This window comes from Crocodylus porosus, unplaced genomic scaffold (genome assembly GCF_001723895.1).
Source record: "Crocodylus porosus isolate Cpor-Errol unplaced genomic scaffold, CroPor_comp1, whole genome shotgun sequence".
Taxonomy (NCBI): domain Eukaryota; kingdom Metazoa; phylum Chordata; order Crocodylia; family Crocodylidae; genus Crocodylus; species Crocodylus porosus.
In genome coordinates, this window is record NW_017728886.1 from 185034503 (window position 1) to 185052610 (window position 18108).

At 44.1% G+C, this 18108-nt stretch overlaps 1 protein-coding gene across 1 annotated transcript in view; it reads right to left on the reverse strand.

Moving 5' to 3' along the window:
* SMCHD1 (structural maintenance of chromosomes flexible hinge domain containing 1) overlaps nt 1–18108 on the reverse strand; it is a 130921-nt gene that overhangs the window by 79665 nt on the left and 33148 nt on the right. Inside the window, exons 6-10 of the mRNA XM_019546670.1 lie at nt 15254–15368; nt 14981–15100; nt 9557–9723; nt 2509–2602; nt 2033–2243 (exon numbers count right to left, since the gene is read on the reverse strand). Of these exons, the coding sequence (XP_019402215.1) occupies nt 2033–2243; nt 2509–2602; nt 9557–9723; nt 14981–15100; nt 15254–15368 (707 nt within the window). The remainder of the gene's footprint in view (nt 1–2032; nt 2244–2508; nt 2603–9556; nt 9724–14980; nt 15101–15253; nt 15369–18108) is intronic.

An 18108-nucleotide genomic window follows, 5' to 3' on the forward strand; every position in this document is an offset into this window, starting at 1 on the left:
GGAGGGTAGGTTTAGATTAGATATTAGGAGGCGCTACTTCACAGTCAGGGCGGCTAGGGCCTGGGACCGGCTTCCAGGGGACCCCAGTGCTCTTTCCTGCCAAGGCAGGGGGTCGGACTAGATGATCTACCTAGGTCCCTTCCGACTCTAGCTACTATGAAACCATGAAATACAAAACCAGTAAGCAAATAGTCTGTGCTATATTTACAATGTAAACCAGTGAATGTAATGAAATACTATAAAACGAGAAGGCTGAAATGCTTCAACAAAGCTACAGTCCATCAGCACTTACAGTTGGAAACCTGTAGAGCCTACACTCCTAAGAGCACAGGCAGCTTTCAGTAATTTAAGAGTCCTTTAAAAAGGTGACCAAGCCAACAATGTATAATACCATACAAACTGGCCAAACCTCATAAAAATGACCCTGGATGAAACCAAAGTAACTGAGGCATTTCATGTCACTTCTTGGGCTCCATCAGGGAGGGGACGGGAGGACTGGAGGAATTGGTCAACCCAATAGCAGTCTACAGATCTTGAAGCCTCTCGTCTCCCTGAAGCGACCTCTTTGTAACTAATTCCCAACTCTGCTGCCTTGGGGCCATAGGAAAAAATATTACGGCAAGTGAATTCATATGCTTGATCCCAACATGAACAGATCAGGGTTTTAATTTTCAAGAATTTGCTTTTTGGCTATTACAGTTAATGTAAAATTCAAGTAAGGTATTCTAGCTATAGCATCATTTAAAATAAGTGCTATTTAAATATAAAACGACAATACTACAGATTTTAACAGTAGCTTTCCAAAGCCTCCAATTAATTTAGTTTGGGGCTGTGCAACTATTTGGGCCCAGGAGCCATATATGGAGTTCTGACTAATTGTTGTGGGCCAGGTCAGCACCTCCCTGCTCCACTGCAACAACTCACTAAAACTCCCTGTGTGGGACGGCGCTGAGGGCGCACAGGGAGATGTGTTTGGGAGCAAGATAGGCAGGTGAGGCTGGGATCATAGGATGGCCCATGCCCTATGGTGGGCAGGGCGAGGGTCAAAGATGTGTGTGTGTGTGGGGGGTATGCATAGGTGTTTGTAAGCATGCAGGGGTGGGGGGGAGGTTGCCTGGGCACTAGGTCCTGGGAGCTGGTGGGATGGAGAGGGAAGAGGGGGCAAGGGACATGTACTGCCTGGATGAGCTCTGCTGTGTGGTCCATGGCTACCTCCTGCACTGCTCCAAATGGGGCTGAGCCCAAGTCGCTCCCACCTAGGTCAGCCCATATTGCACTCCAGCCCCAGCCAGCATGTACAACTTCTGGTGGGGCTGTTCCTGGTGCCACTGCAGTCATTTGTGCTGCTCTGCTCCCTTTGTCTCCAGTGGCTCCTCCTCCTGCCCCTGGCTGGGAGGAAGCTTCAGGCAGGTAGCTCCTGCCCCAGCTCATGGATGCCTTCCATCTACTCTGCCTGCCTAGTGCAGGTAGTCAAGTGAGTGGAAGGCAGCTGGGAGGTGGAGCCAGAGCCCTGCATGCAGGAGCAGGAGGAGGAGCTGCTGGAGGCAAGGGGAGCAGAGCAGCACCTAGGCAGCTGTACTGGGAGCAGCCCTGCCAGATGCTGGCTGGGGCTGGGCCAGTAGGCATGGGCTGCCCCACGCTGGGCTCAGCCCCATGCTGTGGGGGCAGTTGCGGGCTGAATCAAATCAATTGGCAGACATCTCCTACAGGCCAGATCCAAATCAGTTGGTGGGCTGGATTCATCCATATTTTGCCCATCCTGATACAGTTCATGACTTAAAGATTTAAACTGCTCTACCTTCCTGTCATTTTGTTGCTATTTGTAGTTCCCATGTTAATTCCTAATATAGTAGAAATGACACACAAAAAGAATGCAGATTTTCCCACAATTTGAAATTGTAAAAATTAACCTCTAATCTTTTATGTAGAGTCTACATATAATGATAAATGATCTTATTTATTGAAAAAGATGATATATTACATATTTAAAGAATACTGTTTTGGGGTAAATAATGAAATTTAACTGACTTACTTGATGGAAAGCATGGGTCATCAGGATAAGTTTCTTTATCATATAAGAAAGGATGATAGCGGATGATGCCTTCCACTATACCTTCCCCTTCAACTTGTGCCTTAAACTCAAAGCCATCTGCTGCAGTCTTTATATACAATGTCTGCATGTCATCTTTGATCTCTCTAAGATTGACAATCTTTGGTATCTTTCCTTTTTCAAACATTGAGATCTAGAAGGTAAAAAATATTTTTTTCCTTAGATGAAACTATAAATCAGAGTAAAATATCAGAAATGGCAGCAAGCACATCAGTGAAATAAAGCAAAGTTCCAGCATCAGATTAGTAAACTGCTGTATTATCTTAATTTTCAGTGGAAACTGTATACTTTTCAAAATACCACAGCATTTCCAAACAATTAACAACAAATATGACTAAAGTGATATGTTAGTAACATGTGAATAAGTAACAACAATAAGGCTTTTCTGTATATCCTACCTCAATATCAATGTTGTTGAAAGGACTTGCTTCCTTTATAGCTGCACTAATTTCATTTCCTTTTGGTCCATGGATATAGTAGTGGTAGATATGTCTGAGGTTTATATATTTTTAAATAAATAAAAAAAAAGCACAAGATAAAAATAATAAAAATACAACTTTTACAAAGCCTAAATATATTCATATGTTATACAAAAAAAGTTGGTTTTTTAAAAAATTTTTCAGCAAAAGTAAAGTACTAAGCTATTGATCTACAGAGATACACGTATTTGCTAGCAGACTTATCAAAACAGAAATAGCAGCATTTGGATATGAAGAAAGACTCGGGAAACAGGAAGATAATCACTTGCTATCTTTCACGGTTAAGGGTGACATGTAACAGAGTATGAAAATGTACTGCCTGAGTGACTGTCTCTTATTGCGAGGCATAAAATAACAAAAAGTAGAGTAAACTGTTGTGAGATGTACAGATAAGAAGTGCCATTTGAAAGCTAGGTATATTTACTAATTCTGACATCAATTAGCTTCATAATGGTCACACGGTACATTTTTACACATGCTCCTGATGTAACTCCAGGCACATTTAATCAGCAAACTGCACTTATTAAAAAAAGTGCCTGGGGCCATGTTGGGAGTACATGCATCAGCAGTGCAGCATGCTTCCACATTGAGAAAATGGCAGCATGTGGCACCCCGAGTTGGCACTGTGAGTATAGTCCTGCCCTGCAGCCAGGGTCCCCTCAACTCACCTGCCACAACTTGATGGAATATGTAAAGGAGATGGTTCAGTGGTGTTTTTTTCCCCTGTTGACCTAAAGACAGGATACTCATGGATGCACTGCGGTGGTCCTCAGGGCTCTGCCTCCCCTACACCCCATCCACTTGCCAGCCACTAAGGTCTTTGTGCTCTTGCCCCAAGAGGGTACCCACCCCACAAGTGTGGGCACCAACAATCCGGCTGGCCGCTGGGATACTACCTCGGTCCTGAGGCTCCAGACCCTGCCCTCAGGGTCTGAGCTGCTACAGTTAGGTGATCCTCACAAGGAAGATCACCACCTTGGAGCCCTAATGCTCTGGGGCTGAGAGCTGCCCATCCCCAGCTGGGTGCCAGCCACCGCTCCCGCTCCTCTGCTGTGGGGCAGTGGCTCCAGGGCCATTCCTGCTGATGCGCCGAGTCTCAAAGCGCCCAGCATGTTTCCAGCTGACTTTTCCTCCCTGCTGGCTTCTGGCGGGGTTTTTAAATCTCCCATAGCAGCGGCCCCAGCTGACAATCAGCTGGCCGCCACCCCGCCCAGGAAGCAGCTACTTGAAGAACCGTCGAAATGCTGGCTCGCATGGCTCTAACTCTGCCCTAGCCTGACCGGGAGGTAAGTTTCCCAGGGCATGGGTGGCCCTGCTCTCCTTTTTGGAAATGCCAGGGTTCACCCCCAGCATTTCCGAGCCCTGTGGGAGACTCCCGCTGCCACACAGTGATGCACTCTGAACTAAAGCATACTGAGAGTGTTTTAGTTCAAAGTACACCACCATCATTTTCTCAGCACAGAGGTGTGCTGCACCACTGATACATGATGCACAAGGCTGCCAAAGTGCATCAATTTACATGCTCCTGAACGTTGGAGCAGGCTCCTTGCATGTAGGTAAGTGCCCAAGTACAATAGTTAGAACAATTTTTTTTTTTTTAAACACAAAAAGGCAATATGGTGCAGTAATAACCATATAAACTGATAATGTGTACGTTGTCTGTGGGAGAAAGGACCAAAGCATTAGAGAAATTTGTCAAGCTATAATTCTTCCTTGGTCTGATATTCCGAAGTCCTAAAAAACCTGCAATCTGTTAGATTCTGTACTGTTTTCAGCATTCTTAGGAACTTGTATAAAAAAAAAAAAATCATCAAACCCTTTTGTAAGTATTTTCATACTTTTTACTTAAGGGACTAAACATATGCAAGTAGTTCATTTACTCCAATGTACCAGTAATAAACCAACCATTCAGGTTTCAAATAGGGAGACTTTTGGACATGTCTAACTTTAGCCACATATGCAGCCTTGTTAAAGCCTACATAACTATTTACAGACAAAATTCAAGTCGCTGAAACTATCTGACTGTATAAAAAAAGTCAAACCTCTTTACAAGGATCTGCAAACTTTTTTACTTGGTCTTCAATGTAGAACAGCTTTCAGTTGCAAATAAGTTTTTACCTATGGTGGCCAATGAGTAGGAGCCTACTTAAATCATGGTTCCACAGACTGCATGGAAAATATGAAATATGGCATTGTCTTCTATTAACCAGGAAATATGGGATTGTCTAAGAAATCAACTTAAAATTATACGTGTATTATTTCTGTAATACGCTGTTTTAGAATGTCCCGATGCTTACTGCAATACACAGACAATTCAACAATATCACCACAGTCATAGATCATGATTGAGAGTTACTGTCCACTTGTAGTAACCTAGACCAAGTGAAGGCATCAGTCAATAAGGTAGAGTGAAATGTTTCAGTGCCATCTTAAATGCACTAGTTTGAAGTCTGAAGACTGAAAATAAATAAAAATGCTAAATACATTTTAGCTCAGGATTGTGTAACACAGTTCCCTGTAGGAACCTTATATTCAGTTGGTGGTAAATTATTTTGTTCACTTTGCAATGTGACTTGTGATGCATTGAGAAAAAACATCACTGATAGCCATTTAGAGTCCAAATTGCATATGAAGTGAAAGACTTCAGGTCACAACAAAAAACAAAGAACAATAACCTCAATGTTTAAAAGAGCCACTGAAAGCAGTTTAACAAGAGAAGCTACATTCAAGTTAGTGGAGACATTCACTGATGCCAGCATATTTTTTTGGGGGGGGGGGGGGAAGAGATAACTTGAAACTAAGGGAGTACTTTAACAAGCACTTTTCAAATGCTGGATGTTTGCCACATGCAAACAAACTTTGCCAGGTTCATCTACCAGAAGTACTTGCTTTCCATATTCAGTCTACAAAATCTGCACTGTTAGAATATGATTCAATTTCAGTTGTAGCAGACAAAGCAACAGATGCACAGGATAACAATGTACTCCATATTTTATTCGTACCTGGGAGCTGGAAAGACTGTGACCTATCTGTTTTTTAAACAGAGCTGGTTCAACTCAAGTCTATAAATTTTTCAACTATAGCACAAGTTGTAGTGATGGCTGTTGTAAACTACAGCTTCAACTTTAACAAGATCTCATCATTTCTGATAATGCAATGTATATGTGCAAAGCATTCACTAATGTGCTCCATGGAGTAACGCCCAACCCAATTCACATTACCTACAATACACACATTCTCTTTAGCAAGTGATATCTGGCATGCACGCTTTTCTGATGTGGATATCCTGGTTTCCTCTTTTAGAAAAGCATTCAAACATTGATCAGGCTGTAAACTTTGATATGCGGATTGCCAATCAACACAGGGATCTAAATGCAACAGTGTCACTTCCACCAGAACCAGTGTTTACAAGGTGGAATTTATGGTTTAATGAAGTTTGTTACCATGCAAAGAATATTAAGTACCACCAGCAATTTGTGTGCAACAAGTTTGAAATCATGCCTGGCACAAAGTATATGCTTAAACTATGTGATCTCTTAAAACAGGGCAACGTTGAAGATCAAATTAAGTTTGTGCCTGAAAATGCGATACAGTTTGTGGAGCATCTAATGTGGTTTGAAAAATTGGCAGTTTTGATTCACAAAGCACATAAACTGGTGGATTTGGTAAGTCGGGTCAAAGATACAGACTGTCAAACTGAAAACCAGCACAGATAAGAACTGTTCCAGGCAACAGCTGCAAAGTTAAATCAGTACTACAAATATGATCAGTCACTACGCTCTTGATTTAAGCAACCGACTGCCTACTTTTTTTTTTTTTGTGCTGTTCAATTTTTTTATGCAAATCAGGTGCTTTTTCTGACTTTTGACCCTCAGCTAATTAAATCAATTCCTGGATGGCAAAAAGAGCATAACAACAAATGTGCTGCTTACGTAAACTTTGTCAAAGAATGCCAAACGCCTTTAAATGTAAAGGAGTTTTGGGATTCTGTAGTCTAATAATATGATAAATTACATGGTATAATTTATTTGCCATGGAATTTGCTATTAAATTATACAGTATATGCCTCTCTGCCAATCAACACCCAGCGGCGGGGCTGCTGAAGAATATCCAGGAAATATCCGTGGAATTTGCTCTTTATGCCGCAAACACCCTGAGAAAATTACCGCAATTTAAATAGACCCCTTCCAATGAGAATTCATACAGATTGTATTTATAGACTTGGAAAGTGTTAGGTTACTCAGTAGCAGAAAGGGACTGGAGTATTATTTATAATATAAATGGTGTTAACATACCTGATTTCAAAGAAATAAAACTACCATTTACAGAAAAGTCCTACCATCTTTAAAGCTATATGTTTCTTCCATAGTGTTACTCATTAGGGGTGCACAGATAGAGATTTTGGGGGCCAATACTGATAGCTGATTTTTAAGAAGGCATATCAACCAATACTGATCCAATTTCTGATACAGCATGAAGAGCTGCGTGCAGCTGGTAAATCTGTTGTGGTGGAAATGGTGTGTGGAGGGAAGGGGCGAACGATCAAGACCCCTGTGGTGAGAGGAGTGGAGCAGGGGCAGGTGCAGGATGGAGCTGTGGCTCATCTGGGGGGGGGGTGTAGAGAAGTGTGGGGGGGAGATGACTCCTGCTGCTGTGTTCAACCCCGGGCGGGGGCCGGAGGCATGTGCCTCTGGATATGTGCAGGGTGCAGGTAGGGTGGGCTGCAGCTGCGGCTGTGCCAGGCTCTTCCCAGTGGGGCTGGGCTGGGCGGGCGGCGGCAGCACTAGAAGGAGGTTATAGGGGGAGGGGGAGCCTGCAGCCATCACAAATTTCGCCGTAGCCCTCCCATAGCTTCCCTCCCAGTGCTGCCACTGCCATCCACCCTGAGCGCAACTATGGCCCAACCATGCCTCTCCACGCACCATGAAGAGCCCGGCACAACCCCAGCCCACAATTGCAGCCTACCCCGCCCACACCCTGCGCAAATCTGGGGGGCACATGCCCACCCCCCCACAGTGCTCTCCTAGGATGTTCACAGCAGCTGGGCCTCCCCTACCCCCACACAAGCTATGGATCTGTCCCGTAACCACCCCACCCTGGCAGGGTAGTGCCTGCTCCAGCCTGCCCCACTCCTCCTCACTGTGGGGGCCTTGATCTGCCCCCCATAATCATTCCCTCCCCCCTTCCCTTTCACCACAACAGACTTACCAGCTGCACGCAGCTCTTCAAGCTGCCAGGATATGCTCCTTGCTGCTTATGTGCTGCGCTGAAGCTGCATTTATTGGCCAAATTAATCGGCCACATATGCCAATTTCTGATACACTCAATTTTCTTTATATTGGTGCCGATCTGATACCAGACCAATGTATTGGCACACCTGTATTACTGATGCACTGAAGTCAATGGGACTACTCACGTAAAATTAGCAAATGCATAAAAATGTTTCATTAAAAGACGCTTAAGGTCAACCGTCTGGGTAGGCCTCCTGTTTTCTTGGTTTTTTTATTTTTTTTTTATTTTTTAAACAGAATCAGCACAGCAAAACAACCAATCCAAACTCCAACATTTTTGTATTACTAAAATATGTAGTGTGACCATTATCAATAGAATATCCAAACACAAATTACAAAAAAACATGGTATTATGTATGACCTGGCGTCTTAAAAATGTAATTAATAAATATTACAATTACATGTATGTAATATTTAAATGTATGTATTATTAACTGATATGCTGCTTTTCACAAAACAAGGTAAGGGCAGTTTACAATACAATATAAAACAGCTTTTAGAAACAGAATATATTATTAAAATAAGATAAGATCATAAAATTTCAGGGTTGGAAGGGACCTGAGGTGATCATCTAGTTCAACACCTGCTCAGAGCAGGACCATCCCCAACTAGATCATCCCAGCCAAGGCTTTGTCTAGCTGGGTCTTAAAAACCTCCAAGGATGAAGATTCCATCACTTCTCTGGGTTACTCATACCAGTGTTTTACTACCCTCCTAGTGAGAAAATACTTCCTAGTAACCAGCCTAAACTTCCCTTGCTGCAACCTGAGACTGTTGCCCCCTGTTCTGTCATCTGCCACTGCTGAGAACAGTTTAGCTCCATCCTCTTTCGAGCTCCCCTTCAGATAGTTAAATCCCCTCAATCTTCTCTTCCCTAGGCTAAATAAGCCCAGTTTCCTGAAAAGTCATGTCCTCCAGCCCCCTCATCACTTGTTGCCCTCCACTGGACTCTCTCCGATCTTACACATGTTCTCTGCGGTGGGGGGGGTGGGGTGTCCAAAACTGGACACAGTACTCCAGATGTGTCCTCACCAGTGCTGAACAGAGGGGAATAATCATTTCCCTTAACCCACTGGCAGCACTCCTACCAATGCAGCACAGGATATTGTTAGCCTTCTTAGCAAGAAGGGCACACTATTGGCTCATATCCAGTTAATTGTGCACTATAACCCCCCCAGGTCTTTTTCTGTAGAGCTGCTCAGCAGCCAGTCAGCCCCTAGCCTGTACTAATGCATGGGATTGTTCTGTGCTAAGTGCAGGACTTTGCATTTGTCCTTGTTTAACTTTATGAAAGTCCTTTTGGCCCCATTCCTCCAATTTGTCTAGGTCACTCTGAATCCTAGCCCAGACTTCCAGACTATCTACTACTCCCCACAGTATGGTATAATCTGCAAACTTGCCAAGCATGCACTCTGTGCCACAGAGTACATAGTATATAACAAAACAACCACCCTAAACAATACCCCAAAATTAAAATAATTCCATCCCACTCCACCATCTCCCAACTCTCTGCCTTTCACCTAAGTGTCCTCCTTCTGCCCAACCCAACCTCACTTCCCAACCTTCCCAACTCCTATTCACTTCCTTTTTAAAAGACAGAAATTTTCTTCATGTATTTCCTCCTTCCCCACCTGCTCCCACTCCCGCTTTTCAATAAGGCAGTACTGCTGACTTACGCCAATTGCCTTGTCCAAAGATGAAAATAGTTTTTCAAGTACTGTATGTGTTGTGGTTGTACACCTGTAATGACAACTGCTGTGAAACTCTTCTTGTCCCTTTCTTCAATTATGAGGTTATGTAGGAACCTTTCATCATCAGTGGTGATGTGAGTAGAATCAGCTGGCTAAAAATAAAGGAAAAAATAAAAAAAAATAAAAATAAAAAATGCAACTGTACATCACTCAGAAATGAGTAAGAAAAAAAAAATCCTACCAGCATATGGATGCAAAAAATCCAGAATACTATTGCAATGTCAGACATCACATGGAAGACATTAATGGTTCAATTAAATTACCAAATGAAACAGTCTTTCAGCATTCTAATATTATAAAAGCCTTCACCTGTCTGTCTGTCCATAATGCTTTACTCTGCGCTATGACTGGCTGACTGAAACAGCCAATCTGTGTGAATACAGCATTGGGAAAGGAGGTGGTGGTGCGCCGCCATGATGGTGTGGACACAGGGGATGGAAGCCACCCTGCTCTCTGAAGGTGGTGGCAGAAGCATACAGAATGGGGGAGTGAGGCCAGCAGTGCTGGGCTTGCCCTGCCCCACCCTGCTCCCTGCCGGTGGCGACGATGGAGCGGAGGGGGAAGGGTGAGCCCACTGGAGCTGGCCTTGCCCCCACCCCTTTGCTTCTTGGAGGTGGCAGCAGTAGCGGGGGGAGGGCAGCGGGGTTAGGACACTGCGGGAGCGAGGCCACCAGCACTGACCTTGGTCCGTTCCTCCCCCTTCTGTTGTTGCCGCCTGAAGGACTGACAGGGTGGCACTGGGGAGGAGTGGGCCTAATGCGCAGGGATAGAAAATCGTGAAGTCTCTTGATTAAGACCCCAAAATGCATGATTAAAAATGAAAGGCCTTCCACAGCCCCTCCGCCCTGCTGGTGGGCACCCCCCCCAGCTCCTGTTCCCCCAGCCCTGCTGGAGCGGTTCCCCAGCTGCCAGGGCTACAGGGCCAGGGACCTGGGTCTGCAGCCCCCTACCCCTGACAGGAGGTGGTGGCTGCTGCAACAGAGTGGAGTCTGGCTTCCCCCCACTGTCCCCTCCCCACCCCCAACTGTTTGCTGCAGCTCAGGGGGGCAGCTCCCTGCTGCAGTGCACACTCTCAGGGGGCAGAGGGAACCAGTGCCACCCAAGTCTGTGCGCGGGCTGGGGGCTGCGCGCTGCCCACTTCAGGCTTGGGCTCCGACCTTGCTTCCTCCCCTGCCAGGGCCTCTGTAGCCTGGTGTTGCAAAGAACAGCAGGGCTGTGCAGGAAGCTGCCTGCTGCTGCAAGCTCTGCATTGCCTTGGTGAGGTGTCCTCTACCTGCTGGCTGCAGCAGTGGTGGTGGTGGCACAGGCTTGCATGCAGGGGTCAGGGGAGCACAGCTGTAGCAGCAGACGGCTTCCTGCACAGCTCTGCTATTCTTTGTAGCTCTGGGTCACACCGCCAGGATGCAGAGGCCCCAGGGGAGGCAGCAGGGCGGGACCCAGAGCCTGAAGCAGGCAACTTGCATCCCCTGGTCCACACACAGATTGGTGGGTGCAGGTCCCCCCTTGGAGTACATGAAGCGGCAGGGAACAGTCCCCCTACCCCATGCACAGGCCTGAGAGGCACAGGTCCCCTCTGCCCCCCAGGAGTGCATAGTTGAGAGGTTACCTGTCAGGCTCACAGGACACTCACTATTTGAGTCCCATGTTCCAAGTGCTTCAACAGTCAGCACCTGTACCATGACATCATACCATTTCTTCTCCACAGTATCAGCCTGTGGCCTGTACTTGATAGGCTTTTACTCTTGAGCTTAGAGAAAAGCCTGCCACCAGTTCTTGAACAGGATGATCAAGATGATCATCAGAAGCTTTACATTCTACTCATCTATCATCACAGTATCTGGATGCAGCTGCCTGTCACAGCCTGGGATCATGCAGTTCACAGCTACTGTCCCAACTGCTGTGGAGAAGGGTTTCACCAGCCAGTCCTGTTGCACAGGGCTTATAGTCATACAAGACATCGGGCAAGGTCTCACTCTGGTACCTGCATCTCCAGCACCTCCTACCATGTTATCCAAAGTGAATGGCACCATTGAGCAGGAGGCAGTTGAAATGGCCCCAGTGGACAAAGCACCAGTCCATGAAGTGCTTGCTGGCATCCAACTCCTTGCACTATGTCCAGCAGCAGTCAACGCACTGCATGGCATTGCAGACTCAGGTTTCACAGCAAGGAAAATTCCCTGCTGTATTACCCCAATTCACCCTCCAGCAATTCACTCAGGAATCTGGCCAGGTCCTTATGGAATGGCAACCTGGCAATCCTCTTCTTGGTGATCTGTTTTAGGGTTCTGGTGTTGATGCTGCTCACCAGGTCATCAGGGCAGGTTAGGAGATGGAAGGCAAGGATAACTACTGTGACACTGCAGGTTTCCCCTGTAAGGGATGCTAGCACCCCACTGCCATATGTGCAGGACATCACTGACAGCCCATAATGAAAGCCTCATCCAGTTCTTGACACGCTGCTTGATTTCATCTGCTTTCTTGAGAGGTATCTTGGGGACTTCTGAGTCTCTCAGGACAAACGAGATGCAGTGGATGAGGAAGGTGTTTAGGGCATTGATTTAGCTAGGGGGCCAGCAGGGAGAAGTCAACTTTGTGGGCATCTTGCAAGATCCCACAGATGGTCTCTTCTGGTATCTGATCTCAGTAGTTTGCAAGTGTGCCCAGGTAGAGCTAGCTCTCACATCTCCTTCAGATGCCTCATGGCCTCACCCTGACTCTTGAGGGCAGTAACCAGGAGAACATTTGTTTCCCGCTGTCCATATACTGGGAGGAATATCTGGAGATGCTAAAGTGGAGCCCCATCCACTGGATGTCTCCAAGCCAATATCCAGCATCCTCTGGAGTTGGTTGGGCTCACCAGGCAAGGAAGACTAGGTCTGAATAAGTCAGGATGTCAAGCTTCTTTTAACAAATAACATCTTTGAGGTTGGATCACCATTTTTGCAGCTCATTAATCGGGTGATACACTGTCTGAATGTATAGCATATTACAATTTAATTAAGTGATTAATATATTAAGCACAAGGTAAATGCAAAGTTTGCCACAGACCATAGTGTCAGAAAGGAATCAAGGAACCCAAGAGCAATCCTTACCTAATAAACTAAATTAATCAATTGTCAATGTGGACATTTGGACAGTCTACCAGGTTCTTTGCTCACCAGCAACTAGCCTCCCACCTTGAAAAGCTGGTTGAAGCTGACCTGAACATCTCCATGCATATTTCCTCTGGCACTGAGAAATGAAATGATTTCTTTGAAGTGTGGTTGTAGGTAAGATAATAAGTAGAGTGGTTTGTCATCATCAGCAGCACACTGCTGGCACATTAGCCTGTCATTAGATCAGTTACTGGATGGCTGAATGAAGATCGTTGAAAGGAAGCAGAGATGTAATTCTTGTGAGACTTCACTAGGTAAGAGGGTGGAAGGGTCTACCGACAGATATAGTTTCCCTTTGCTATTTTCGGTACTTCCCCATCAGGAAGGTTTTAAATATAGTTCCTAGAATTCCTGCATCTTTCAGGTGGAACTGGCACTCTCATGGTTGACTGTTGAATGCTAGGCTGCTCCAGGAAGATGACACCTGATGCAGGCCTGCCATCAATAGTAACATTAAAGCTCTTTGCCCCATATCCTAGCCTAATTGCATCAGTCCAAAATATTAAATTTTCATCTCTGATTTTCACTGCTCCACCCAAACTTCCTTTTATCCACTAGCTCCCCCTCCGATTCCAAGGTCCATCTATTTAAGTTTCATTGGTTTACATTCATTATTCTGAATATCTCATCTCCATACCCCGATTCTTTTCTTTTATATCCAGCTGCCCTTCTACATCCCTGCTGAAGATCACAGCCAAGGGACCATATTGACTACACATGCAGTCTAAATTCATTCTCATTTAATTCTGATATCTTTTGCAAAAACTAACAGGATTATTTTTGTTTAATTTACTTGAATGTTGAACTGCTCACACCCACCTTTGATTTCATTTTTCTTCCCATTATTTACACATTTGAGCTGCTTACCCATAAACTTTGACTGTTTTGCCTCATTTTTCATGCTTGGACCACTCAAAGTTTTCTGCACATTATGTATTTTTTGTAATGTTTCTAATACTTCATTCTAAATTTGGTTACAACAATAATTTTCCAGTCTATTATTCCTAAACGACCCCCTGCTAAATGTTCATGATCTTGGGTCACCTGGTTCTCTAATTCTAATGGCTTCTGCATTAGTGAGTTGTCCATACTTTTGCTGCTCTTAACTTCCTTGGGCAGTCTGATAACTCTATCCTCTACTTTTGACTAAAATCTGCCTGCTTTTGTTTGCAACTCCCATCTCTTTATTGATGCTTCTCCACCATCAACTCACACATGTAAACACACACTGTGATACAAAACATCTCTCTTTCTGATAACTCATCCCCTGTGCATTGTCAGTAACTCAAGCTCAACATGGCTAAACTGGATTTTTTTCTTTTAGCTTTTTCCAGTCTCCCTCTTCTCCATATCTGTCAAATATTTTCAGTCTTAGAATCTAAGGATGTCAAATCTTGCCAGTTCTTTACTTCCATTTTTTTGTTGTCATTTCCAAGATTGTCCCAATGTGTCCCTGCAATGTACAGCATCCTGAATACATCTTTGGTCTCTATCCTCTTGCCAATAATTCTTATGTCTCTATCCTTAGGCCTTATTGTCTCCCATCTACTCTGGCACAAACTGTGCCCCTCCCCTGCCCAAAATGAATAATCAGGAAAGAGAAGTAGGATAAGACTACCCATCTACATTTATAGTCTTCTTTAACCCATTTCATCCACAATAAGCCATCAAATATTGGTTTTTTCCCCAATGGTATTTGCTTTTCCCATACATGCAACATATTGCAGGCATGTAGCTCTCTGTTATATATACAGGACACACAGAGGTACACACATAAAGGCATACACATAGAGGTGCAGCTCTCTATTATATACTAGGTGCAAGAGGGAAAAATTTCTAGTTTAGACCTCAAAGTCTTGAAAAAGGGAATTATTTCCTGAATGCTGGATACAAAGTTAATGATAGTTTCAGTTCTTAGTAAGAAAATGCTAAAAGTACTTTCCTTGAGATGATACAAGTGACAAAGGAAACGTGCCATTTAATGTTGAATCAACTGTCTTTCAGGTTAAAAAAGGCAAAAGAATCATACATGAGTAATGCTTTATAAAATGCTATCATAAATTTCAAAATATTTCATAGTCCAGAACGTAACTGATGTTTGTGGGATTTACAGAGAAATTACTGAGGTACTAAATATAACACATTAGAGAAGAGATTCAACTAAAATTAAAACAAAGTATCAAGGGTATTTTACCTTTCTGTTTCTAATATATCCACTGTATATTGCTTCCCTGTTTTTCTCCTTCTTTTCAAAATCTTCTTTTGAAAGTACAAGCTCATGGACATCTTGAGAATCTGTGGGTTTGCTTATCATCTGTTAAGAAAAAGAATTTAAAATCAAGAATTTTGGAGCCCCAATTAACTAGTAGTAAAAAAAGCTCTATGATGTGTGGGGTAACAGCAAAATTGTATCAGCTAATGTGTAACATGATTTTAAAAATTAAAATCTTCAAATCATTCTACTTACTCTGGCAGACTGCCCAACGAAGAAAACTGCTTGTTTGCCTCCGACACCAAAATACGAGATGTCACTATTTAAACTGCGAGGTACTGGTGGGGGCCTCACATATCCTGAATGGTCACTGAAAGGAAAATTGGCTTTAATGATTTTGCCCCCAGCACTAATGCCATAAAAATAAATAAATTTTTGGTAAACATAACCTGGAATCACTTTTCTCCCACACAGGATTTTGAATTTAACAGATAATCTAACATTAAAATTAATATTCACAATCTAGTTTTATCAATATGTAAAAGGAAAAAGTGACAGAACACATTGCATCTTGACAAACAGCTGTGTAACTGAGTGGTCTCCAGTTCTTTTTCCCCTCAAAACACCCTTTATAAAACTTTTCCGCCCTTTTTGATGGATCATGTCTATCACGTAGTTCTGTTACATTTTAACTCTTATTTGATTTACCTTTTTCCTCATTACAATTTGCATCCTTTTCATGGATACACCACTAACTCCAAAGGAGAAAAGACTAGACATACCCAGTTTCCTTTTGTGCTAACCCTTCTTTTATAAGGAGACAAGGCATAATCTTAAACATTTCTCCCAAATGTCAGCTCCATGCAAAGAGATATGTGCTCAAAGATGTGTGCAACTGATACTATAGTGAAAGCCCTTATGCAAAAGTGTAAGGTGATAGGATTAACACGACATCTTCGACTATCCTATCCCAATTTCCTCTGACTACAGCCGCATCTTCAAACATGAAACTGGTATAAAGAAGAGCCAATCAGAAAACTAGTAAATTTTTTTCATAAAGCTACGTTCTTTTATAAAAATACCTTGGGGTTAGGAAGAAGGGAAAGGTTGCTGAACTTATTTTTTTAAAAAAAAACATGGCATGGCAGAAATGGATGCAAGTACCTTCAATACTTAAATATAACTTTAAGGATATGGAATTTAATGGATTAACGTCCCGATTTGGTGTGACAAATCTTCTCCACCTAAAATAAGCTGGAGCAATCCCAAATGGAAACCAAGAAATGAACTGTTACTGTATAATGTAATTCACAACTACATTGATTTCCTTGGGTTGAAAGTACAATCTTACCAAAGACATGTTCAATTCAGCATGCAGCTTAGAAGTGTTTATAGAGTCCTCTCCGATATATTAAACTCACATACTAACATCTGTGAGTAATAGCATCAATCCTGACTGGCTAAGAAACTTCATCCTATCCTAAAATCACCAGGTTTCTAGTTTTTATGTCACTTGCCACCTGTTGGTTGAACTACAACAATGCAATATACCCCAGGACAAAGTCTTTTGTATTTACAAAACACCAGTTCATGCAGACCAATGCAAGACATCTCTGCCAACACATCAGTTATCACAAGCGTATGAAACCCGTCTTCCACACTCTACACCGATTTCCCATAGAAAAAGCAAAAGGTTTAGATTTCGATGTTCTAAGATGCACAGTGACCTGGGCTCAGAATACCTAGAAGATCAACTAGAAAATTTCCATACAGAAAATTGGAAATTGAAAATTTTTCTTTTGGAACAAAGAGATTTCTCTAATAAGGATAGATCACATCTGTATAAGTGGCAGAGATTTTGGGGGGGGCTGAGTCAAGACTGTGGTAGGAACTTCCCCAGAACCAAGAGCCCTCAAAATCCTTGTTCTAAGCACAAGATACAATTCTCTGACCACACCTTCCTTATAAAAAGGCAGCAGGGCAGGCTGGTACCTTAGAAATAAACTGGTTTAGAGAGGCATATGCTTTTATAGGCAGTAACCTACTTCATCAGACGCTATGACAAAGTACGCTGTTGCCTACAAAAGCTTAGGGCATCTCTAAACCAATTAGTTTTTAAGGTGCCACCCTTCTGCCTGACTTCAAACTGACTAAATAACACCCCCCCGTTAAAAAAATTAATACTTCAATTTAATTTTGTATTACATTTCCTAGCATACCCTCCGGTGACAGGAGTATCAATATTGGAGCCTTTTTGGGAGTGACTCCGCCCTCCTGTAATGGGTCAACCGCCTGCTTGCTCGCCTGCCATGCCTTGATCTTATTTGATTAGAAGATGTTTGTAGTCAGCAGGAGGCTGCCCATTTTTCTGCACCCTGGTGATGGGGGCGCTACCTGCGGCTCCTTTTCCTCCCCTACACCGCAGCCCAAGCCTCGCAGATGGAGTTGACGTAGTTTAACCTGGGCCTTGTTGTTTTCTGGCCTTCCTCTTTACTCCCGGGGCTCCGCACTGCCCCCTCTTTCGCTAGCCCTGGGCCTCACTGCCCCCTTCTCTCCCTCACTCCAGGGGCTCCTCGCTGCCCCCTTCTATCTCCTGCTCTGGGGCTCCTCGCTGCCCCCTAGCTCCAGGGCTCCTTGCTGCCCCCTCTCAGAGATGGGGTAGTGCACCCCTAACTGCAGTGCCCTCACTGGCACTGGGGGGTCCCCACCACTGTGGAGTCTCCCTAAGGCTTCTCGCCCATGCCCACACTGGGCCCCTTGCCCACACAACTCTGCCCCACTGAGGGGCCGGGGTCTATATAACCCCAAAATGCGGCACTTTCTCTGGTGCTGGGAGACCCCACGCTACTGTGGATCTCCTATGAGGCCTCCTCCACCCCTAATAGCCTCACCCGGTCCTCTGGTGAAAACAGTAAACATAAATCCTAAAGCCCCTGGGCTACAACATAAAAACTAGATCGTCCGGTCGAACAAAAATCTACTCCCTACTAGACAGCGAGGGAGCGGGGGGAAGAAGGGCTCCACCAACCTCAGCAGTGACCAGGGGATGCTCTCATGGACAGAGTCCTCCCCTCTGTCTGTCTGAGCTAAGTCCCTACTCCCCCGGCTAC